We start from the raw sequence: 26,123 nt of genomic DNA, 5'->3' as shown, positions 1-26,123 counted from the left end.
AGTGCTTATATAGGGCACTTTGAACTGTATTATCAAACACTAAGGAGAAACAAGGGCACAAACCAATGTACCAAGCATATACTGGAAAATGAAACAACAGCATACAGGCAGACAGTTCCACAGCTGCATTAACAATTGCACTAATAAGCAGCCCTAAAGTTTTTTCTTTATCTGATAGCATATTCATATATTCTTGTAACTGTACCTGCAGGCTTGTAAGTCAAAGAGGAAAAAAGTTTTGCCTGTTCAGTTAAGTACCTCAGCTATAAATCTTGAACGCCACCTTGTTATTCTTCTGTATTGTATTATATCCAGTCATGCTTTTAGTTTCAGAAAACTGTTCAGTACAACTTATTTATCTATTTTACAGTTGTATTTACATTTAAAACATTATATAAACTAACATAAATAGCAATAGAATTAAAATAAATGGTAACAATAGAACACAATGCTACTTGGGAGACTGCAGTGCAGGGGTGAAAACTGGGTTCTTAGATTTTAGTCTCAGTTCTACAATTTTCTTAGTATAATGGGTAAGTCATTTAAGCATGAGGAAAATGGTACTGAACTTGAAGTTGGGTATACTAATTTTGCCAGGGAACTCAGCATTTGCACAGGATGTCAAGACCTTGACATTAATAAAACATAAGTTACATCACTTCTTAGTGGTGCAAAGCACTCCTATTTTCTGCTGTCAAAATGAGACTTCACAATGAGCAATGGGAGAAAGAGGTGTGCCACCCTGCCCCACCTGGCTTACTCCCCAGTCATACGAAGTCCTACTCTAAAACAGTGGTGTTTTGCTCAAAGGCTTGTTTTGGCTTCAGTCTGCCTCAGTAGCCTTGAAAAACAAATTGCATTCCCATAAAATCAAGTAAACATCAGATTATTATTTTATTTCTTTTTAGAAAATATGAAAAGTAAAACTAACTTACAAAGACGTCACAATAGCCTACAGGCATTTGACAAAAGGAAATCTTATACAGGAAAGCATACTCTTTCAGATAACTTTTTTATTGAGACGTTCTTTTAAAGCTAAGAAATTGAAAGGATAAAATGAGTATTAGGAAAGCTTTCTGAAAATGAGCAGTAGCAACTTGCAGAACATAGACCCACTGACAATATGCATCACCTGGGAGACTGGACAAATTTTCCGTTTCTATTGTGTTTTCCTTTTTGGGTGAAATCCTGGCTCTCTTTGAACTCACTGGCAAGATTTCCACTGATGCCTGTGAGACCAAGATTTCACCCCAACTACCCTGCCTTCCCAAAAGTGCACTGGGGCACGAAGTGCTGTATAGATGAAAAGCAGTGTCAGCACCAGGTGCACAGCTCTTCCGGAGATTCTTCAAAAGCATGGAGTCCACTGCTGTCATTACCACCAGCAAGCTCACCACTGCCAAGGCAAGTTCACCTGGAGACGGGATGGAAAATGGCATTCTTGCAGCTTAAGTTCAGCCATGAAAGCATAAGGTGTCTAGCTCAAATCCATCATCTAACCCCCTTTTGTAGTCCAGATTGAGAGATGGACACCTCCAGAGGGCAATACCAACCTTTTCTAGGATAGATATGTAAAACAGGAGGTTGAAGCACCCTCTGGACACAGCCTCTCTCTCTCCCCTTTGCCTATATTCTACCTCACATCATGTCAAGAGGACCATACTTTTGCAAAACAATCTAAGTGAGCCCTCCAACCACCCTGCAAGTCCTCAGGATGGAGGTGGTAGCGTTCTGCCAGGCTTTCCTTCTGGTTCAGCCTGAACATCGGGCAATTTTCCTTGTGCCTGGCACAGGCCCAGCTGAGAATCCCAGGTGGACAGAGCCGAGAAATTCTTCCTCCACCCGTTCGGCTTTTGTGTACCCCAGAGCAGAACAAGGCTGGTAACACCACTCTCTTGAAGGTGCATGCTTACTGGTACGTTTTACAATGATCAGAGAAAAAAGCATGTTAATGTGCCTACACATAGGGTACAAAGAATACGCACCTCAAAGTCTGCGAAGTCTTCTCTTAAAAATATATGAACATGACCCACAGCATACCTTTAAGGGTGAGTGTTTTTATGCTGATACAGTTTGTTTCAGAAGACTCCAATCACCAAGGTGTGGTGGGATCAAAAGAGAAAAATCTTCCTTCAGTTTCAATTAAGCTTGCTCAATTATTGCTTGCGAGGACAACTGTGAAGGACTGTTTTAGTTAATTGCACACAAAATGAAGAAGGTAAAGAAAGCTATACCAATCATTACAGTCTTGCTAAAATTGGAAATTTGACCATTTCAATAAAAGACTTCAAAAAGTGGAATGCAATACAAGCAAATCCAAAAAACATCACTTTCCACTCACCTGCTGTGCTATAGTATGTTTGAGGAATTAGCCCACAGACAGTATTCAACTGAGGCTTTATGTTCCTGAGGTTAGAGGTCGCATACCACAAATGTCCATCATAATCTCCAAATATTCTATTTGTTTCTTATAGGAGCATCCAAAGCATCCTTCATCAAAGTTTTTAAATATGATCTAATGCTGGCAGCTCTTCTACTTATTTCTTATTCCGACTGGCTACATATTGAAAGCAAAATCTGTAACGAGTCCAGGATTTGGCCCAGCACAAACAGGGTGCTACTTGAAGCTGCTTAAATACCCAACTTTAGCTCTACTTGACTACACATTACTATTACAATAACAGGTCTGCCCCTCAGCCTTCCCAGCATAAAAAAGCATAGATGAAGTAGAATTACGAGGTATATTGCCATAACATACATGAGAAGCACTGACACTGTGACCACTACTAATTGTTAACAGGATTTTTCAAAAGTATTCAAGCCTACATCTTGACACGAACTTTAGGTGTGTAAATCTGTCCCTGTCAGACCTGTAAATTTCTACAGTCCACAAGAAGGACCTGGGAGTATTGGTTGATAGTTGGCTGAATATGAGCCAGCAGTGTGCTTGAGTGGCCAAGAAGGCCAACAGCATCCTGGCTTGTATAAGAAGCAGGGTGGCCAGCAGGGCTAGGGAAGTGATTGTCCCCCTGCTCTGGTGAGGCCTCACCTCAAGTACTGTGTTTAGTTTTGGGCCCCTCGCTACAAGAAGGACATGGAGGTGCTTGAGACAGTCCAGAGAAGGGCGACAAAGCTGGTGAGGGGTCTGGAGAACAAGTCCTATGAGGAGCAGCTGAGGGAGCTGGGGTTGTTCAGCCTGGAGAAAAGGAGGCTCAGGGGCGACTTTATTGCACTCTACAGGCACATTAAAGGAGGCTGTAGCGAGATGGGGGGTTGGTCTATTCTCCCATGTGCCTGGTGACAGGACAAGGTGGAATGGGCTTAAGTTGTGCCAGGGGAGGTTTAGGTTGGATGTTAGGAAGAACTTCTTTACTGAGAGGGTTGTGAGGCATTGGAGTGGGCTGTCCAGGGAAGTGGTGGAGGTACCGTCCCTGGAGGTCTTTAAAAGATGTTCAGCTGTTGAACTTAGAGATATGGTTTAGTGGAGGACTTGTTAGTGTTAGGTCAGAAGTTGGACTCAATGATCTTGAGGTCTCTTCCAACATAGACAATTCTGTGATTCTGTGATTCAAAACGAGCTCCTACTAATGGCAGCTCCGGTCTCAAGATCAGGGAGGGATGCAGAACTTGTTGCAAGGTTAGCTACTCAGCCACAGGCAGCAAAGCAAAGCCAGAAGCAGAGAAAAAATAAAATAATCTAAAGCAATTCTACATTCAACTCACACCAGAATTCACGCTTTTTATTCAGCTCTTCTTTAGCTACATTGCACATCTGTGAGCATCCACTTGAAAGGGCTGTTTTGAAGAATTGTGCACTAATGAAAGGAAATGGAAAGGCTGAATTTGTCACGGTTAACACCATTTAATGGAAGCAGAGAAAGGTTTACTCAGAAAAGTACTGTTGAGAAATGCCAGTATCTGTCCAGTGATCAAAAAAGTGACTTCATCACTGAAAACAGTAATTAAGGCATTCACACCTACACATCAAAAGGCTCATATATAGGCTCATATATTATCATATAAAGGGTGCATAAGCAAAGGGAGAGAATTAGGATGCTTACGTTTAGCTAAAGTACTATAATGTAAAAATATCAGTTTACATAGATAAACCAGTCTCAAATGGTACTGTAAAATCTCCAAAATACCTCAATAATTTTTGTGACAGTAATATAGACAAAGACATAGATACACACGTAAATACACACTTACAACAATCAATTCTGCAAACGCAACCTGGAATCTAGGTCCTGGAAACTAAATCGAGTTCTTTTGGTATTCTGAAGCATAAAGACTAATAACCCCACGGACCAATATATGTCACTTGTAAAAATGTGTGTATAAAACATGTCTTTATCAAAATGCATTTTACACATTTTGCAGTATAACGAGGAATTTAGGTGTTTATCTTCAACTTTTTCCTAAAGTTGAAAAAACATATCCTTTTACATATGAGACATCAAAGCCCTTTGCATTCCAAACTTTGTTGTATGTCAGGATACCAAAGCTGGACCCACTTGATTTCAGATGCCTTCAAATGATGACAAGTCCTGAGCTAGCACGAACACATGTAATTCCACTGAAGTTAGTCAAGCAGTGCTATTTGACAGCAACAAGGCATCCAACCCATTTCTTTTAATATTAGTTCTTCAGTTTGTCTTGGCTTACGTGTCTCAGAGCCTGTCTCCAATGTAGATCAGTATATCATGCTGCCACAGTCACGCAGCAGGACTTGGGCCATCACGTTTGGGAACAAATGTGGGCTTGACACCAGGAACACGAACCTTCCACAACCTTTCTCATGAAGGCAATGCTCCGGAAGCACAGCATTGCTCGTGTTTGCTTTCAAATAAAAGGAGACAGCTCTCAGTTTAACACTATTCCAACCACGAGGCTGTACCTAGCAAATAATTCAACTCTCAGAATCCTACTGCTGGTTTCAGCATTTACTTCTGCCTGTAGGGATGAGGACTTGGCTTGCAAGAATTGACTGAAAGAGGTCTGTTCACCCTTTGATACATGGCCAGCTCTCATTGATGTTAATGAGAATTATGCACAGCTATTAAAGGATAAGAGAACACTTTAGATCAACACATGTTCCAATTTTCTAAACAAAAGATTGTTTTTTAATTTTCATTTTGCAATTATAAATGTTTACATTTTTTTGCAGCTGGGCCAGATATTTTTGCAGATTTCTCTTTGCTTTTCTGTTTCTTCAGTGTCAAAGAAAATTAAAAAAAAAAAAAAAAATAAATAAAAAACTTCCAAACAAAACCAGCTGAAAAATTACAGTGACTTTATTTACTTGTTTTTAAACTAAGCAGAGCCAGTTTCCCACTGGGACAGATCATTTTGGCAGCTGTTCCAGATTATTTCAGATCTGCTTTCCCAGTAGCTGGGAGCAGCTCTTGGAGCATTTTGCCACACCTACTCCCAACCTGTACATGCTCGCTTGAGAGAAGTTACTGCTGAGAAGCAAGCTGAAGAGGTAATGGCAGGGAATGCTCCTTCCACAGGGCAAAGAAGTTGGGAAGTAGGAGAGTCAAGAAAGAGCAGCCATGGATAAGATGGCAAAACCTTCTGTGCAGGTCCACAGGTATGAAGGCAAAGGTGGGGAAAAAAAAGAAAAAAAAAAAGCTAGTTCATTGCTGTGCCAGTCATGTAAATCTCTCATAAATAGTATTTTAAAGTAGGAAAATACCATAGTAAGCATGTTCCAACTTCAGAACTGCATCAGACCTTTCTCAAATTGACCACAACGCAGGCTAGAGTCCCTCCTGGCTCTAACGCAGCGAGGCTATACTTACAATAGCAAATTAAATGTGCCTAAGAACATTCCCAGGCTCCAAGGACAAGTGGCATGGAAAAGCCCATGTGTACATCACCAGCTCCTCTGCACTGAAGGCAGGGTGGGGTCGCTGTGTTCTCCAGAAGGAGTTTCCAGGAGCTCTCCAACCCCCTGCTTCTGCACAGGGTTCGGGGACAACCTTAGCAGAAGTGCCAAAATCCTGCCAGGAGTCATGCTGGCAGGTTGCTGGTACAGGTGAACATGTCCCCACACCCTAGGGAGCATATGATCACATGCTGATGTACCAAAACAGGAGATATTTTGTAGCAGGAGATATTTTGGAAAACAGTCTCGTTCTTAACTTAGTACTTCCACTTGTGTTCTCAGTGTCGACAACATTATGCTGAAGGAGGACAGCATGGGCATTTTTATCAGCACCTAAACATCAGAGCAAGAACTGCTGAACACTGAACAACGCTGACTCGCAGGCTGTGCTGTCAGGTGTCCAAATATTATATCATCTACTGAGGTGTGTCTTAACAACAAGCTCTGTTACAAAGACATGAATTTGGCCTTTCACTTGAAGGCCCTCCAGTTTTGCAGCATTCTTTTCGGCTGAACCAACGTGGTTCCAGGTCTCTTCATACAGTTTTTATCCTGACACCATAACAGAAGAAAAACACCTCCAAGTAATCACTTTCTGCTTGGAGAACTGGAGTTCTGGATCACTTACATGCAATAACCGGAATAAGGTAGCAGACAAATAAACCACATCTTCTATAAAAGCCTGTACTTCAGTGACACAGTAAGTGGAGAATGGAATACACTTAATTTTTCCTTTTAAGTGCATTATTGTGGTGCAGTAATTATTAACACTTAAATTACAACCCCATAAAATCCATGGTTTTAATGATGTAGACGATGTAGACTACGTTTTACCTGGGGAAGCTCCAGGACAGGAAGCATGGTTCCTCCTTCTGAATCAATGAGTTGAAAGCACTGTTATTCTCAAACACAACCCAGGCATGCACAACACACCGTCTCCCCCCTATGTCAAAGTACATATCTCATAAACCAAGAGAAATCAGCATGAGGGTTACAACCAACTCATTTGCAAAAGTTTTTAAGGTCATTGGCAATCAACTCTAGAAGAACTGAGAAGGCATTACTTTTTTTTTTCCAAGTCTTGGTCTTTTCTAGTGCTGTATAAATATATATATTTTCACTGAATATAATAGATATATATATATATATATTATATATAATACTGTATAATTGTATAATATATAATTATATATTATATAATAATTATATAATTGTATTATATATAATTATATGCAATTATAAATATTATATAATATATATTATATTAATATATGTATATATAAAACCTCTGCTATATGTAAAACTTCTATATACAAAATAATATATATATATATATAAAACCTCTATTTTCAGTGTTTAGGAAAAGAGCATGTGTTACTCTGCTGTGCAGAGCAATGTTAAAAATGGTCTGAAAGTTCAAAAACAAGAAGATCAAGAGAACAAATCCACACAATTACTTTTTTAGATTTCATGATTTTTCAAACCCATCTCTTTTGTTTGTGGGGGATCTGACTCATAATTTTCAGAAACAAACAGGAAACACTGCAGACATCTCCAAGTATTTCCTCTCTCCACCCCGCCACTGGCCTTGTCTTTTACTTTAATTCTGGACAGTTTATAGTCCCTTTCACTACATCAGCAATGAAATGGCACTGCTCTACGCTGGCTCTAGTGTACCAGACGTGCAAGAGCTTCCCTCCTCTTGCCCAAACCCAGGGAAAGGTGTCCTTCCTCCTCTTGTCGTGATGAAGTGAGGCCTTCTTGCATCCCCCACAATGTCACATGAGAAAGCAAAGGCACTCCGCCATGCTTCACTCCAATTCAACCACAGCACCTACAGCAAGCACCATCTTGCTGGTCCTGCCCTCAGTGGTTAGCAAGCTCACACACTGCCCGAGGAAGCCCAAGCAGCTGGCAGCAGCATGTGTGGGCTGTCAGAGGGCCAAGCTCGGTGTGTGAGCCCCCCAGCACCCATGGAGGGCTTGGAGCAGAGGAACAGGATGAAGAAGCGTAACATGATAATGTGCCGGGAAAGCTTTTTCCCCCCCCCACTTAGTTTACTGCAGTGCTTCCTTCTATTGTATGCATGGAGAAGAAAAAAAAAATAAATTCCCCTTCACCATTCACCATTATAACCCATTACACAACACTGGGCAAGCAGCAGTCGCATAATCCTGGCCAGCAGGAGGTATGGAAAGGGAGAGAAGCAAGGGTGAAATTGCTGGCACCCCATAGCAGAGTCCTAATTTGCAACCTTCAAGGAATCACTGGAGATTTCTTGGCTTGCCTTGCTACAGCGAGCAGTTTTCCATCGCCACCGGCACCCACACGCTCCCCCGACCAAGAGGTGGGTGGGGAGGGGACACCGTTTGACGTGTGAGAAAGGCAGGCTGTGGGACGGCATGCTGACAGAGCTCCAGGCCTCAGGAAAAGGAGGTGTGAGGGGGCAGGAGTCCGTCACCTTCTGGAGTGAGGGGAAAAACAGGAAACAGTATTAACGGTGGCACAAGAAAAAAAGGAAAGGACTTGGTTTACAAAAGACTATGCAGAGACCACAAGGAACTGAAGCAAGGTGAGAACGTGGGTGACAGAGTAAGCAGTCGTTTTCACTCAACCAACTCTCAGACAACAAATTGCCGAGAGAGAATTTATTCCAGGCTCTCTTTTCCCACTAACGGTTGGACCTGACGATCTGTCGAGGCCCCTGGGCTGTTCTCTGATTAGTATGACAGGGACCATGGAGGCAGGCAATAAAAACCTGCCTGTTTCCCTTTTCAGAGATGTCAGTTCTGTAGGGCTACCCATTCCTATTTTCTCAATGGAAAAAATAAATAAATAGGATACATTTTAGCAGCCCCTCCAAGGAAGAACTCAGGATGTCTTTCAGGATACTGTGTATATTCCATCTCTTTGTATCAGTGGACAGTATTAAAAGTAATTGCAGGCAAGCCTAAAATCCTAAGGTTTACATCCCTGCCACCCTGGTTCCCACAATGACTTTGAATGGTAGCAGGAAGGCTGCCCTGCTGCTGGACACTTCCCCTGCAAGGGGAACCGGGACAAAGAAGCATACCAAAGTTCAAAGCTAGTTTCAGGTTAAGCAAACTAATTGGCGTACACAACTCTTGTTTAAAAAGCCCTGTTAAAGTCGATCTAATATTGTGCAATGATATTCAGCAGAGAAAAACTATTCTAACCTTTTCCTTATCACTCCACCAGTCTCTCCGCACTGCTACATATTATCACAAGAAGCTAACCCACTGCCTGGCACATTAAGATTAAAAACCTGCTCACTGCCTTAGCTACAATTCCCTATTCATCCGTGCATAGTAAATAACAAATACTCAGCTATAAGCTGATCTGAAGAGATAGTACAGCACCCCACCCAAAATCAGCTCAATTTTTATCACCTCTCCAGATTTCATTACACAATCAAAAAGCCAAGCAACTATCTCTATAGTGCAGCTTTGTGTATGGTTATGCAGTTCTTTCTCCAAGTCAAACAGCACCACATTGTCTGGGATAATCTCATCCACTCACATAAACAATTTGTCTGCTATATTTTGATTAACACTTCCTTTTATGAGGACATTGAGATGTTTCAGCCTGAATGGCACAAGGTCTGGCCTACTAAAAGAGACCCGCTCTGCCCGAGCTTTCTCTGACTGGGGAACACAGCTGCCAGCACTGCCCCAAGCACCTCTCCGAAGCAGAGCTCTCTATCATCTTCCAAGCTGACACATGGAAACAAAACAGCGTTGGCTTAGGTGACGCCTGACACTTTTTTGAGTGACAAAGTGAGACACTCATAGATCACAACATTCAATAAAAGGACTAAGCTGACCCAAATACAGGAAAGGACAGAAGTAAACATTGGGCTTGTTCATTCATTTTGTGTTACAACCTTCCAGAGCCTGACTGTCTCCAAGCAACAGTCAACTCAGCTAGCACAAATCATCAACTAAATTGTTTTAAGTATATGAACTCATATTGCTTGGAGAGAGCTAAGAAGCACTCGCATAAACTGTTTTGATGGTGAACAGTAACATGCACCCACTGATAAAAAATGGCTTGTAAAGTAAATGCATATCCCCAGTCTCAGTGGCTTGATAAACTATTCACCAAGCCAAAACGCACAATAATCTCTGATACTGCAGTTTACTCATACACGAATTTTTCCCTTGCTAAATAAGGCAGTGGCGGTTAATCCATTAAGATATAAACAGATACTCATTAAACCTGAATAACAATCCTTCTTAAAGAAATGGGAAGTTGAGATGAGGATTTATTCCACTGAACGGACACTGCTGCTTACTACTTCAGCAACTTAAAAGGTATACAAATTGTTCCTGCACCCTGGCCGTCAGCTTTGCGTTAGCGATTATGTGAGTTGGAAGCAAGCCTGAACCTCTGATGTTTCTTTTTTCTATCCTCAGTCCGATGATGTTTTAGAATGTATTTTTGTTTATTTTTTGCTTTCAAGTTTAACTTATTTTCTAGGTAATGAGGACCAGAAATAGCTATTTGTTTGTGTACAAAGCCCTGTGTTCATGTAAAGGAAAAGTTTGTATCTAACTTGCTGTCCTGTAATGAGAACAAGGTATCACAGCACCTACGTTCACCAAAGCTGTGCTTAAGTTACTGCCAACTAGCTTTATGCAGATTTTGCCATATCCGTGGGACAGACTCAACTGGCATTTAGAACAGATTCTCTTCTGACCTCCTCTGGCAATGCAAAGTGCCCAGAAAGCAGCTGACCGGCGAGCTCTCCACTCATCACCTGCAAGGGACTGATCGGCTGGCACAAATTCCCACTTCCCCCTGCCCTCAACACACAGTAGCAGAGATGACAGAAATAAAACAAGATTTCCTGGTGCCCCCAGCAATCTCCTCTGGCTAAAACCCATTTGAAAGCAGTTGCTTCAGTATTAGAGCTAACCAGAAACCCAGAAGCCCAGGAATTCATCTGGCCTCTCAGGTGCCAGTTTCAGGTGTGAACACCAGCTCCATCAGCTCCAGAACAGGAAGACCTGCTAGCCAGCCACTGCCTCTCCTTGGAGAGTTCAGGCTCTACAGAAGCATCTGGGCCACTTACATCCATGTTGTTACCAACAACCTGTCAGCTTCTTCCCAGCTATCTTCAGTCCCTCCACATGCACTGTCTACCCAGAAAATCCCATCTTCAGTCTAGTGACTGGGTACTGGGGGAATCATCAGACTTCTGAGATAAATCCCTAGCCTGGGCAGACATCAGAGTATCTCCTCCTCCCTGCAAACTAACAGGAAGCCAAAGTTCGTCAGCATACTGATACTCAGACTCTCTTAATTTTTCAATCTAGACCACAAGCAGAAACTGCATAATTGGATTGAATCTTTAGTGATAACAGATTATCATTTGCTATCTACTGCTCAGGTTGTGTGGACCCCTGCTGCTCAAATTTTCCCTTCAACATCCTCCCTCCAACCACACAAACTACAAGCACTTTGGCAGAAAGTCAAAGCAACGTCAGTTGTGCAAAAGATACTCAAGCATGCCTCTGCCAGCACAAACCGCTCTTTCAGGGCTCCTTAGCCTGGTAACGGGGACAAAATGAACTTCCTGTTCCTCCACGACTGACCTAGTAGATTTAACACTGGGAACAGGGAACTCAGACTGCACAGCTCACAGGCCAGGACCAAGCACTACCCGAAAGAGCTGCTGATATACTGCACTTACTGCACAGGAAAGCCACCTCCCTCTTCTCTCCAGCTAGACTGAATAACCTACCTCACTTCTCTCAGATGAATGCATTCCTACTTTATATGGAGAAGGATCAAGAACTTGTGGTAGATATTTATGGTCCAGCTTACGAAGAAGATCCATATTCCTTCTGGATACAAAATTCAGGAAGAAAAAGCTGTACCTGTGTTTTAATTGAAATAACAAGTGCTTTTGTCAAATCCTTAGAAAACAAGCACTCAGACCTGACCCCTCTAACTATTATCAGATAGAAACATCTCATTCTTGAACAGAAATGGGCAGAAAGCAGAAATTCCAAAGTTCCCCAAGAGGCAACATCAACCACCAACCTAGATACCCACAGCCATGGTGCAGAGACCACGCTGACAGTATCTGAAGATACCTGAAGACACCTTATCACTCTGGCAAGTCTGGGATTACAATTGATTCATGGTACACAGCGAGTACTGACATGGTTGGGAAGAAGAGCTGACAAGGTATTTTCAGTCCTTATTTACTAAAGTGATAAAATGCCTCTAGATCTTGTACGTCCTCTGTTAAACTGGGATAATTAGATGAAAAGCAGCTACCAAAAAATGTTTTTTTTCAACCCAGCTTGCTGGAAATCTTTTTTTAGTCCAAACATGCACTTGGTCTCTTCACCTCATGCATCTGTCACAACAAGCTAGACCAATGTCTAGCACTGTATCTCAACTACATATAAAATAAGGTGCTAAATCTACAAGAATCATTCAGAAAATTTTATTCTATTTCCAGTGCCCTTTGGTGCCTGAAATCACATGTCAGGCCGCTTCATGAAGTAAGTCATGCTATATTAATTGTAACTATCACTCTGAAGTCATAACAATCAATTATCTGGCAGAAAAAGAAAAAGAAAAAAAAAAGGAAAAAAAAAAAAAAAAAGAAAGAAAGAAAGAAACTAAGCTCTTTAGCAACACACTCCACTGATGCCCATACAAGATACTGTTGGCATTGGGGCTCTCTTTTTTATCTATCATACAACATCACATTTCCTGCACCATTTTCCACATCCTGCTTACACATCACCAAGTATTTTTTTTTTTCTTCACATCAGCTATGACTTTTGCAGCCCCCAAAATCCAGTGGTTTCAAAGATATGATACAATGTCTGAAAATAACATTACCAGGCAAAACTGGTACCAGTCATTCAATTTTCCCCATCTCCTATGTACTACCTCACTTCTGAACTCTAACCTTGCCCAATGTGAACAGAAAACTTTGATCTTGTGAGGGGATGTTACACTTTAAGACTTCTCCCAATATCATCTCTTTGAGAAGCTTCTGACTCCTCTGAACTCCATTCCAGGAAGACAAATACATTTCTCAACTGGGTGATTCAAAAGGCTTTGCATCTTATTCAGGAGGTTTTGTAAATTACAGGAAGGGAAGAAAAAGTAATCTGTTTTTCAGCAGTCTAATTCCTTGAAATAACCACCAATCCTTTGATCTTCTGCCTAAGGCAATGTCTGCAGTTAGCCTCCAAAATGATCATTTGGTTGAGGCACTATGGTCACTCTGCTGCTCCCAAATCTGTGAATGCCCAAGAAAGCACAGCCCTATTAATTCCTATAACTACATGGCAAACTGTCCTCATGATAGCCTGTCCTGACCCTGTACTTTTTTCTCAAACAAATGATGATGAAATTGCCTGAAATTGTAAGCATTAACAGGAGTTCTCCCCAGATAATTCAAAAACTTTATCGTACTTTGTCACCTTCCAAACTCCCATTTATCTTCTCATATCCATGTTTTCACACTTGGATAAATGATTACTACAGTACTCAGAAGTGCTCTGCAAGATCACTTCAGAAGTCCGCAAGTCTTTGCTAAGCCTTTGCTTTGCTTGATTGTCACAAAACAATCCAAAGCTCAACTACCTTTGTCGAAAACCTGATCAGGACAACAGTAAATGTATTTTTGACAATCCTATTAACCCACCTTGCCATTTCAGACTGGCTGTATTGCCTGCTCACTACCCAAACTCATCTAGGTAGTCTTTAATTACTACCCATAAAAGGTTTCACTTTTCCCTGCAACTCACCAAAGGGTTCATTAAGAAATCTCCCCAGATAATGCTTTGATTCCATCCAATTCACCCAGTTCTCAGATGACATTTGGTTTTGCTTTAATTCTTTCAGTAGAGCTTCCAGTTCTTGTATTAGACGTGATATCAGTTCTGACTGGTCTCTTTGGCTAGTGCATTATTTTTTCTCTGACTACTTCTTGTGCCATAGCTCTGCAAGGACACCAGTCACAAATTTCCATTTTGGAAGTTGGATCCACCTCATGATGGCAGGTTTTCATCACTCACGCATAACTACGTCAGTTCTGGAGACTTAAGGGCTCTTTCCACTATAAAGACAAGTCTCAGATGGTATTAAGTATTTTATTGATCATATAATGGTAATTTATTCGTTACCATTAATTCAGAAATAATTTTATAAATGCTTGTTTTCCTGGCACAGGAGAAACCAAATAGTAGGAGTTCCTTTAATTACAGTTTTCAGAGAGAACAGTGGTCAATAGCACTCTCATTTTTATTTTCTTGGGTCAAAGTAGGAGGCATTCTCTGTCCACAACTGAGTTTGTGTTCTACCTTCCTTCTAGTTCTGTGCATTTATACCTATATAGCTTGCCCTGTCAATGATGAATTTCTTTCTAAGAAGCTTCCTGGGCCACACAACTCAGCTTTGACTCAGGCTTTATACCAAGTATGTGTGCTTTTAGTGATGACTTCTATTGCTTCAGCTATTTGGTTCCAGAAAGGAAGAGGATTTTTATCTCATACTTACTTCCATTACAAATGAAGAGCAGTAATTATACTTACCAGTTTCAATGAGGTTCCACCCAGCATATGAAAATACAAGGTTGAAAATTCAGACCAGCACTGTCCTACCTCCAGCTCTACACAAGTAAAACAATCATGTTAAGCAGAGCTTAATCACAGCAGACAGTTTAATCTGCCACAAAAAGGGCATGGACCAGGTGAAATAGTCACGCAGATCATGAGTTTGAATCCACCACCCCAATACATTGCTTCTAATGAGTTGTTGTAACAGAACTTTATATGTGTTTTGTTTTGTTTTTTTACTATGTCCTATGTACTACTACACGGCAGCAGAGTGGGAGGGGAATAAAAAAAATAAAACATGCAGTAGTTGGTCCTTACCTTCACTGGCAGAAAAACCTGCTCAACTACAAAAGTTAATACAGACAGGACTTATTGCCTGCCAGGTCCTGACCTTGCTTTGTTTTTTCAAGAGATGCCATTGCTAACAGAAACCAAGCATACCTCTAACCTGAATCCTGCAGCTGCCCAGGGTCCATAGCAGTACCCTCCCTGAAGACCTGGATGCCTGCCTCTGAATGACTTCATGATCAAATCCTCATTTATCTGTGAGTAATCCTGGAGAGCTAGCCAAAGAAACAGAAATCTCAACTTGGATGTTCCTCAATAGTTTCTTTTATTTTGTGGTTTGTTGTTTTTTTTTTTTTTTTTTTTTTTTTTTTCAAATGGCTTTGTAACATACTTCCAGTTGGTAAGTACAAACTTTCATGTGTTGAACCTACATCTCACATTACCTATACTGGACATGCTGTCATGGATCTTGGCTACTATTTTGTTAGTTACTTTTTCTAAGCAAATATATATTATTACAAAATTACGATATTACAACAAACTGTCACCTACCCCACGGAAATAAATTATTACCGCCTCACCTAAAAATAAAAAAAAATCAGTATCTATTGAATTGTGCATGTTTTGTACTTCTACCATCTAAAGGCAAAGACTTTTTTCTGTACTGTAACAATCTTTATAAGCAGCATGCTATGACAGCAACGATATGTAACTGTATATACAGAGATATTTGAAAATTAATTTGAAACTTAAACTTTCCATATTCTCACAACTTTTGTTCTTTGGTCAGAAAAAATTGAACTAGCTTAGAGATTCATTTCAATGTTTTTCACCAGTCCTAACTAGAAAGATCTGCTCTTAGTGTTTTCAAAAGTGGTATTTGGTCTTTCCCAATGCATTAGCTTTGTTTACCTCTTCATTTATTGATTCTGAACAATAACAAAATCCTAACCAGATATAAAATGACTGAGTGTATCTTAGCAAAGCGCAGTACTGATTCAGTTATTAAGAACAACTACAGAGTCTGTTAGACATCCAAGTCCAGCCAACCTTAAAATGAGATCAACAAGGTCATGAAAAAAGCAGTGTTTCTAGTCTCATGCACCACTGGTTAGCCCCTCACCTGCAAAGCATGTGCTCTAATTTAAAGCTAGTAGAAGAAAATTACTACTAAGCTCAGGGCACTTCTTACACACCTTTCTTTTGTGACCATTACTGTTTTCAAGCTTTTCTCCATATCCATGAGGGAGAGCAACTCACTTTTTCTTAAATGGATGCGGAAGATATCCAAAATTCACAGAGCCCTGAGAGGTGGAACTTTATAAATGATGCCAGGTATTGCATTAGGACTATACTGCTCACTTTCAATACAGCTGCCCTCTAAAGCTGTCTACTTCAGGTTTCCAAATCACAGTGTTCAAGATTGTACAACTACACAAAATGTCACAGGCATCAGGTTGTAGATGCACTCTGGAACCAGGCAAAATTCCCCACAGCGAAATAAAACACGTCCTGAAGGGTCCCCTCAGTGGTTTGTGCCTGCTGCTGCTCTAGCTTGCATCCAAGGCACCATGAGGAGGCTTGCAGGCAGCTAGCAGCCTTGGAGCCTCCTGTCTTTGACCTGCCTCTGCTCTGCACACAGGAACGTTAGCACGCATTGACAGTAAAAAGAGAAGAAAGCCCTATGAACTGGGTTGCTGTCTGTTAACTGTGGGCACATCAGTGTAAAAGTTTGGGACTTACTATGAGTATCAGCAGCTGCTTTTCTATCCTGCAACTACAAGCTTTCAGCTGCCTCTGAAACATTCATTAATTTGCATATGTCAAGTGCGGGAAAAAAAAAAAAAAAAAGTTTGAAATTCAAACAAATCTCTAAAAGAAAATGGAGATAACAAGTCCAAGTATTGGATTATAACAAGCTTCTGCATTTTGTGATTCATATGAAAAGCTCCAGTGTCAGAGTTTGTTTTTCTTTCAAATGATATTGATTTTTATCTGCCAGAGGTCAAAGAAGAAAAACTTGATTACTGTTCTAATATCAATTCCTTGTACTGAGAAGACCTGCAGTAATTTCAATTTATAGCATCAAACGATAACAACAACACTTGGATATGCTTTTCTAGCCTTCTTCTGCCAATTAACTTCAAATGAATTTCAACTCCATGCCTTCTATCATGCAGCAGTAATCAACCCAAAGGGGAATTTCAGATGAACTGTCCTAAAGTTATTATATGTAAGAAGATTACAGGAGTACCAGAACTCATTATATAAATGCTTAGTTGTTACCAAAGCATTGGATTTCCCATGCACTTAGCAAGCCTGCCATACACTGCAGTATAGGACATGACCACGTCAGTAAGGACTGCATCATGCTTTTACAGAGAATTGTGTGAGGTAGTATAGGCAATCTTAAAACTGCAAAATTGCTATTTCTTTCTTTTTGAGGAACTCATTTTGTAATTCAGACATTCTCTTATGGCAGGTAGTATTATTATGCATTTTCACAAACAAAAAACCCTCAAAAAAAAAAATTAAACACTGAGTTGAATGAGAACACACACAGACATCTACCACGTGGAATAGCACACTTAACAGCAACAGGGCCAGGCTGCTTGCTTCTATGTAATTTGAAAAGAAATAAGGCTTGCTGGTAGCTTTCAGAGCTATTTTCTGACAGTAGGGGACTGCAGATCTCTCAACAACTATCTGTCATCTTCTGTTTCTATTCACTTCTACTTCCTTTCTAATGCGTGCTGCCTGTTAGACCATGCATTCAGTTACTGCCCCACCACACAGACCTACCTCTTCCCATGCACACAGCAGCTTCCGGACCTTGCTCTCTTCATTTCTCTACCACCTCACTCTCCATAGGCACCGATCTCCCCCTTTTCCTCTGTGTTATCCAAAGGCCAGAAAGGGAGTCCAGAAAGCATGGGAAAGACAGTCTTCCCATGATCACCAATTGAAGTAGCCACAAGGAAGCCCTATGCTGCAGGGATAACAAACGCATTTTTGTTCACCCTGTTCTCAGAAACGTTCCTGTCATTTTATCTGAACCTTTCCACACAAAAGCATTCAGCTCCAATCATCTTACTCTTGGTCCAATAAGTCAAGGTTTAGCACCACTGGAAACAACTGAATCCAAGACCTACGATGGAAGTGTCTGCACATTAATGCACCAGTGGAAATACTGATTCAAACACTTAAAGAAAAATAGGTTTATAAATAACATAAATGAAGGTTTAAAAGAATCAGTTCAGACAAGGGAAAAAAAAGTAAAACCCCGAACTACCATTCATTTTCTTTTCTCCATTTTTTCCATAAACATTCCTAATTGAGTACAAAGTTACACCTGAACTTTGCCAGTCTCCCTTTCACACAAAAAGTAACAGACTTTTCAAAGTAGGTAGAAACCAGACTTTTAGGAGCATTAAACACACACAGAGGACATGGCTTTGTGGTATTTCACAGTACGCAGCCCCGTGCAGCAGCCAAGCTATAGCAGCCTGTACCATCAGCAGCAAGGAGCACAGCAGTTCAGCCTGGCTGACCAAAGGTTTACACACTTCTCACCAGGCGGTGTTCCAAGCTGCAGGAGTCACAGAATGAGCCTACTCTTCCTTCTGGGGCACTTTCAAAATATAGGGTACCTCTGATTGCAAGTGGGTCAGGGAGCCACATGAAGACTGTTTGGTTAATCCCTTTGTTACACAGAAGGAAGTTAAATATGATTTAAAGTGATGTAAGTTAAACAATCTCCCCTCTTTCCTGACTACTTCCCACATCACCCATAGTCCTGTCGAGAATTACAGAAGTAGAAACAGCCACACCATTTGCCTCCACTTAAAATTCAAGTCCTCTCTCATTTCCATTACCACCACACACCTTTGGGATAAATTCACTTTAAATCAATTGGTCCTTTCCCTAACCCCACTTTTCTCTCCACGTCTACTTGTCCTTTGATAATGAGCTCTTTGAACCAAGGATATTACATTTCAGTATACAGTCTCATAAATCATTATGCTGTAATTAAGGCTACTCCTATGCTCCTTCGCACTCGAGCTGTGTTTTGTGTGCAAGTACAACTTGTGAGAGAAACCAGCCACCTCTGGGGCTCATTACTTGCTGCATTCCCACAAGAGTGCTTTGTGGAAAGCTCCGTGCCATTGTTTATTTAAGGAAGACACTGTTTTTAAAATATTTGAGATGAGCATCAAAATAAGTTCATTATAAGCAGCAAGTTGGAGCAGTGCCTAATTGTTAATGTAATGGGATAATTACAGAGGATGTAAGCTTTGATATATGCATAGGATTGCAAGGTAGGCAAGATAGGGAGTTTTATTTATATGTCTGTGTCTCTGCTTATGTGGCATTTATTATAAAGTCAGTGAAGGTATCTAATAAGGCATATGATATAGCTTATGCTTTTAAAAAGTTATCACAGAAAAGAAATACACCATATATCTGAAAAGTGGCATATAATTAGCCAATTTATGTTTCCAGTTACATCAGCATACATTCAAAGAAGTTGCAGAGTGCAGATCAGTGCTTTTGCATTAGGAAGACGACAAAAAAGTGTGTTTCTGAAAACACTAAGCCTAAAAAGTAGGAAAAAATATTAAGAAACAGAACCTAATGGACAAGTCTTATTGGTACTGTTGATCAGGAAAATAAAGTACCTATGTAACAAAACACAGAAGTACTTTTGCCCACATGAAAGCAGAAATCTATCTTCCCTCCCTTGTTTCACATATTTGGTTCTGTATGTATCAGAATCAGATTAAGGGTAATTCCAGTTGTGCCACTTTCACTTTCTTTAGGCTTTTAATTCTCTCCTGACTAATTACATTTGTTAGCTGGCAAAAGAAAGAAAAAATTGCTGCTATTAAAGGACATATATGATGCTCCTTAACCAGAGCTTACGTTTTCAGGCAGTAGAAGAGAAGGGTGAAAAAAAGTGCACTGATGAAAATACAGTGGTGTGTTGCAGCATCATCAGTCACTACATCTTTTTTTCCTAGCACCGTTTCTGAGGCCACCAAGATGACACATTTTAGCCTTCACAATATTTGTAATATTTTGATTTATGCTGTTCCATATGCATTTTCTACTTAGCCTTGCCTTTTTACAAAATATGACTGATGTTGTTTGTATGAAATCCAAATTCAGTAAGACAGACTAAAGCCCAGTGAAGGAGCCAGAATAAAACTGTGATATTCATTTCAACTAAGAAAGTTCAAGCAAGCAGTTGACAAATTGAGAAACAAATCAACACTAAACTTGAGGAAAAAAAATTATGAATATGAAAAAAAGTATGAATACTCTACAACACACCTTTTGCTGCTGATTAGAAATAAGCCTTGGTACTCCTTGCCACCCAGGGTCATATATTATAGAAGGCAGCTCCAGCTGCATGCTCCATTAATTGCGTTCCATGAGGTCTCTCTCTCCTGCCACAGCACCGCAGCACCTTTATGGAGGTGAGACAGGAATGCAGCCACTGATGGTGACTAACAGCCCCATTGTCAAACTTTCCAGCAGCTGATGCTGGCAGTCATTCTTACTTTTTTCCGCCTCCCCAGTCAAGAATACTTTTTTTCCCCTCATTGTGCCTAAAGGTGATTAACATTAGCTCTAATTCCCAGCACACATCAATGCCCACATTTACTGCCAAGACTCCGGGGAAGGTGGTCTCAGGGTTCAGACACTACTGAAGGACAGAGTAAGATACTCAGATTCATTGCCAAGCTCTGCCACTTTACGTCCTCCAGGACAAAAAGCCTCGAACTGTGCAGAAGCTAAGGCACTCTAAGGGCTGAAAAACAAGGGGGAAAAGCATCATTAGCACAGCTCAATAATCCAATAACAAATATATTTTGAAATGGCAGAACATTATGCATGGATGTAAATTACTTTTCCCAAACATTTACTTTTCTCTACTAAATTGCATGACGATCTATTTTTACATGTATAAACTTTCTCCTTTTTAAAAAGGGGATGTGGAGGGGAAGAAACAACTCATAGACCCTTGAGACTGGACATCAACAGCATCCAGATCCAGAACCAACGCAAACAGAAAAAAGAGCAGATGATTGCTTGGACACTGTATCTCAACTATCCCCAAGACCTGCAGTAGCCAACAAAGAATGCTAAGCCCTAAAACCCTCTCAAAGATGACCCAGAGGCGCTCCTGTCCATTGGGGATCGACAGCCTGGAAGGTTTTCATGCCCCTTCTTCCAAAAACCTGTGCACAGCCACTCTCTTACTTTAAATACAGATACAAGATGAAGAATTAGGAGCGGTGCCGCCTCACTTCCCTCTCCCTGCCCCCATCCAGTGCTACACTGCTGACTTGAGATGCGGAAGAGATGTTCGGTTTCCTCTTCTGACTACGAGGGATTAAATCTGAAAGTAATGCCCTCATGCTGTGTTTCATCCAACAGCTGTTCATAGTAAATACAGAAAAAAGTCCTGAGACAACGACAGGAACACAGGTTTCTTCCAGCTCCAGGAAGTGCTGCAACCTTTTGGGTCCCACTTCCAGCACCTCATCATCCCAGTGACTCCGTTTTTGCAGAGGGAGTCATGGAGAGGCATTCCAGCCTTCACCCAGCACCACCTCAGCATGCTTGCCTGGATGCGGGACATGGATCCCCTGTCTGCCAAACACGGAGAACCCCCTGGACCTCCACACTGTATGGGAGGAAGAATCCCACACTCACATTCCAGTAGATATTAAGCTCACCCTATGCTTGATGTGCACAGATCAGCTGCCTCTTTCTCTTGGAGTTAAGTTTCATGAGCACGTGAAAACTTCTGCATCAGCAAGTGAGCAAAAAATATTCTGAAAATGCATGAAACCCAGCCTTTGCCTGGAAATCTCCACCTCAGAACTAATCTGTTGAGCTGGTTCAACTCCTCAAGGAGTAAGGCCGCTTACGTGACAGGCCTCCCCCACTTAGAGAGGTGCTGTGTGCTTTTTTATCTTATTTATAGAATGGCCTCACTCATGCTTTGTTTAAGAAACAATTAGCCTTTGACAGCTTAAAATAAACAGAACTCTCTCCTGCTGCAGAATCACTAGACCCAATCTGGATTTAAAGTTCTTGCAAGAACTTTAAAGTTCCGTATAAGACTATCTGATGGCCTAAAGGGTGTGAGCCATGAGCTAATTTTCCCTCCTCTCCTGGCACCTTGCAAAACAGCACCCTGAGCAACACCAGCAGGAGGTAAAAAAAACAAGGACCCACACCGGTCAAGGGAAGTGAGAAAGCAGTCATCCCAGCTCCTACCCTCTTCGTCCTCACCAACATGCATGCAGCACCTCGGGAAAGTAGGGTGCCTCCATCAGACGTGTGGGCTGAACAGAGGGCCTGAAGGCATGCAGGAGACAGAAGTCCAGCCACAAGTACACACTGAATGCACAGCTGGGCAAACTTCTTCCCTGAACTTAGTGGTGTTTTCTCTGCCGCTTGTGTTTCTGCAACCACTCTAAAGGCAGTAATTTCACTAGCTGGCACAGGTAACACAACCTGGCAGCACAACCTTACATTTCTGTCCAAACTCCCGTACCACCAGCAGAGGGGTCAGCGCTCCCATTTAGTAGACATGGGAGTTTTCCACTGGTGACTTCACGTTTCCTTCAAGGCCTTCAGCTCTTCGACTCCGGTCTGCTGGCTCTGCAGACGTCCATACCTGGCTGGGGAGCAGGATATAGAACTGCTGCACTGAGGAGACCAGAGCTACCTTGAAGCCCTGGCCATACCTGCTGCTGAAGGAGAGATGCACAGAGGCATCCTGTCTCATATCCCAGGTGGTTTTCTTCAGCTGGCTCTTACAAGAAGAAAGCCTGAACAGTCGGTTAGTTAGGGTGTTAGCCTGACTTCAATTACTTCTGCAGAAGAGCTCCTGTGTGCCTCAGGCAAGCTGCTATCTTGGCTTCTTGTCTATAAAACCTGGGGCAAATGTTCTGCCCTTACTCCAAGGGATGAGTGGAGGACCTCCAGGTTGTAACACGGGAACGCCAGCATATGTTTAAGCAATGTGCAGTGGTATCAGCACTGGTCACAGCAGGAATGTCTGTGGTCACAGACAAGTTCTGTGAAATTAGGTACAATTCTTAACATAACAAGTAGTAAAAGTAAAGTATGAGAAACTTAGCTTCCCCTAGATGCAGCAATGAGACAGAACCAAACAACAACACAATTATGCCAACAAATAAAAAACGCAGGGGCTACAAGAATAAGAAACAATATCCAGTGATTACCAGCTGCAGAAAGCAAATGTTTTCAGGCAGGATTTAAAATGACAGGAGTCAGCAAAACAGAAGAAGATGTGAGACAAAATACAGACAGTCACAGATAGAAAAGACACAAAATTAACAAATAGAGGAACCAACTATGGAAAAATACTTATAAACTGATTAAATGATTGAACAGCAAGGATAGGAAGTAATAATAAGATAAAGAAATACAGACGACCTTGACCAGCAGCTTTTTTCCAGTCAGGGTACCCCAGCGGGTGACATAGACATTATGCACAGGCATTAGCTGTTAGCATGTAGCTACTGCCCTGACTTCACCCTGCCGTCCCCCAGCAAAGACACCTCAGGATACCGGCAGTCCAAAACAAGCAAGGGCAATAACCAGGCGCACATTAATTAGCAGAGGATCGGCTTTAGCAAGGGATATATTTGCTTAACTGTTGTTCTCAAGGTACAGCTAATGTTTAATCAATAAACAGCACTGATATTTAACCAGAGTTTGAGCTGCCTTGCCAATTGAATTGCTATGATTCATGCAGTGCAAGAGACATTTCCACTGACAAATGGTTAAGGACGTGCTTACTTTGGCCGTGCCACAAAAATCACTGAAACTGCTGCAGCTCTCCTACCAACATCGGAGGGAACCACTGTACCCTCGGGATCTGTCGCTGCAACCACACAACGTGACAGTTTAAAGAAAGGTATGGGTGCACCCCTACCGTCACATCAGCGTGCTTCCCTAGGCTTCCAGGCAGGGCATTTACAGCACTAAGGAAAGCCTCGAGCAACCAGGAGTGCTGCAGCCCGAGTTAAACTACAACTTTTCATCCTGCGAAGAGAAAGAACTGATGATGGGGAAAAAAAAAGCATCCCCGTGAAATACTAAAAACGTCTGCTTATCGCAGGTAAGACCTCAGGTGAACACCGGCAAGATGGAAAGGGGGCAACGAGCTGATTATGAGGGTGAATCAAGCTCTCATCCTCTGCATCTCTGAAGTAAAGCAGCTCCCCCCCCCCCCAATAAATAAATAAAATGATTAAAAATATAAAATAGCAATTTTTAAAAAATGAAATAAACTATAATAAAATGAAATAAAATAAACTGAACTGAAATGATCCGAAAGGAACTGCAACCAAGCGGAAGCGAGCCGCAGGTACCCCGCGGAGCGCCCCGGTGCCGCACGGCGCCGGTGCCGCCGCCGGCGCTGCCCGGTTCCGGTTTGGGCCGGCCCGGCCCGGCCTGGCCGGGCGAAGCCGCGGAGATGGCGGCGAGCCCCGGGCATCCCCGGCAGCCCCGGGCACCCGCTCCAGCTTCCCCCGGAGCGCTGCCGCGGTCACCCCGTCCCCGCGCTTCCTCCTCTGCCCGCTGCGCCCTGCCGGCTTCCCGCCCCGCACTCACCCCAGGGTGCTGATGAAACCGTTGACAGAGCCCTCGGCGTAGAGGGACACGATGTCCCCGATGTACAGAAAGCTGGACATTTTCTCAGACATTTTGCTTCATTTTCAGCCCGTGCTGCGCTCCCCTCGCACACGCGCACCCCTCTCCCTCCGAGCTGAGCCGGGGGGCGGCCGCCGAAGCGCTGCGCAGCGGGCGGCGAGCACGGGCCCGGCCGCGGCCCTCACCGCGGCGCTGCCGGGGCTGACATGAGCACGGCGCCGCTGCCCTCCGCCGCCCGCCGCGGCGCCCCGCACCGCCTCCCGGCGCCCCGCACCGCCTCCCGGCGCCGCCTCGCCCGCCCCGGCCCGCCCCGACCGACCCCGGGCCCGACCGCGCGGCTGTCGCCGCCGGGGGAACCGGCCGCCGGCAGCCCCGGGGACGAGGGACCTCCGTTCTGTGAGGAGAGCGGGTGCAGCCCCCTGCCAGCACGGCTCTCACTCAGGCACCACTGCTTACACCCCGTGTGTTTTTCAGGCGATTTCGTTGGCATTTATAAGCCAACGGTTCGCCCCCGGTCCAGCAGCATGACCGCACACTAATCTCTTGCCGTCCCAAATAATAGGCCAAGAGCATAAGTCTGGCTGCAGATCTGCTGTAAATGGGGAATGAGCAGAGAGCTTTCCACTTGTATTTTATTTCCCACATTTACAGATTCCAGCCTTATCTCACTTTTTTTCTGAGCGTAAGTTCTTGGCATCAGAAATGCTGAGTCTTCAAATTAAAAGAAAATAAAAAGTTTTACCATCTGGCCTGTACAGAAAAGCCTGTTACATGCTTCTAGACTCCCCCCTTTTGCTCTTTTACACACATATTCTGAATTTGTCTGTACCCACCAGGATGCAAAGCCACGATCAATGACCCGAGCTTGCACTCTTCTTACACACTAGTGTGCACACAGGCCCTAGCTCTGACACTTAACCAAATTCTTCCAGTTCAGTCTCCTCGAACAACCACAATTTTTAAAATGCTTCTGCAAAAGAAACAAAAACTTCAGGTCAGTTCAGAAGGTGAATGAGGCCTCCTCCATGAACCAAGCAGCTGGCTGGAGTCCCCAGCTGTGGAAGGGCTTATGGAAACTGACTCAGGGACAACAAACTGAGCAGCAGATGCCACCTCACTGCTGAGGTGACATTGGGAAGGAAACAGGAGCCACTGGAGGGACGTAGGAACCGGTAGGCAGCTGGGGTGGGACAGGAGAGATGCCAGAGCTGCACTTCCCTGTGCTGGCAACAGTGTCAGCACAGGGAAACCGAAAATTGGGCATTTCAAACCACCCAGAACACAGGTATTAAATCCCAAAGCTGGACTTGATTAAAACTAATGAGAATTTGAAGGGAAGTCAGAGCAGAGCCAAAGGAGAGAAGCTAATGCTTACACCCGTGTGCTGAGTGAGTGAAAAAGCTTGACCCCGGGGTCCCTGACAGGTCCTATCAGGTAGCAGAGGAGCCTGGTGCTTTGTTTCCTGAAACCAGTCCTGGACAGCCTGAAGCCTGGGTCTGAACAGCAAAGGTTTTGCAATGCACTGTCAATATTCTGTGCCTCCAGACCCTGTTTATCTCAGCAATTTTACATCAGGCTTTAATTGCCTAATTAAGACTCTTCAGTCAGGCAGGTTTCATTTCCCAACAGCA

The 26,123-nt window shown here is 42.7% G+C and overlaps 1 protein-coding gene across 1 annotated transcript in view; it reads right to left on the bottom strand.

The window, feature by feature from the left end:
• The window catches only part of ITPR2 (inositol 1,4,5-trisphosphate receptor type 2), a 266,820-nt gene extending 242,213 nt beyond the window's left edge, over positions 1 to 24,607 (bottom strand). The window contains 1 exon segment of the mRNA XM_032186220.1: positions 24,454 to 24,607. Within this exon segment, the coding sequence (XP_032042111.1) occupies positions 24,454 to 24,545 (92 nt within the window). The 5' untranslated portion in view covers positions 24,546 to 24,607.
• Between the last annotated feature and the right edge of the window lie 1,516 nt (positions 24,608 to 26,123).

The sequence above is a fragment of the Aythya fuligula genome, chromosome 1, assembly GCF_009819795.1.
Source record: "Aythya fuligula isolate bAytFul2 chromosome 1, bAytFul2.pri, whole genome shotgun sequence".
Classification (NCBI taxonomy): domain Eukaryota; kingdom Metazoa; phylum Chordata; class Aves; order Anseriformes; family Anatidae; genus Aythya; species Aythya fuligula.
This window is presented reverse-complemented; position numbering and strand designations above follow the sequence as displayed.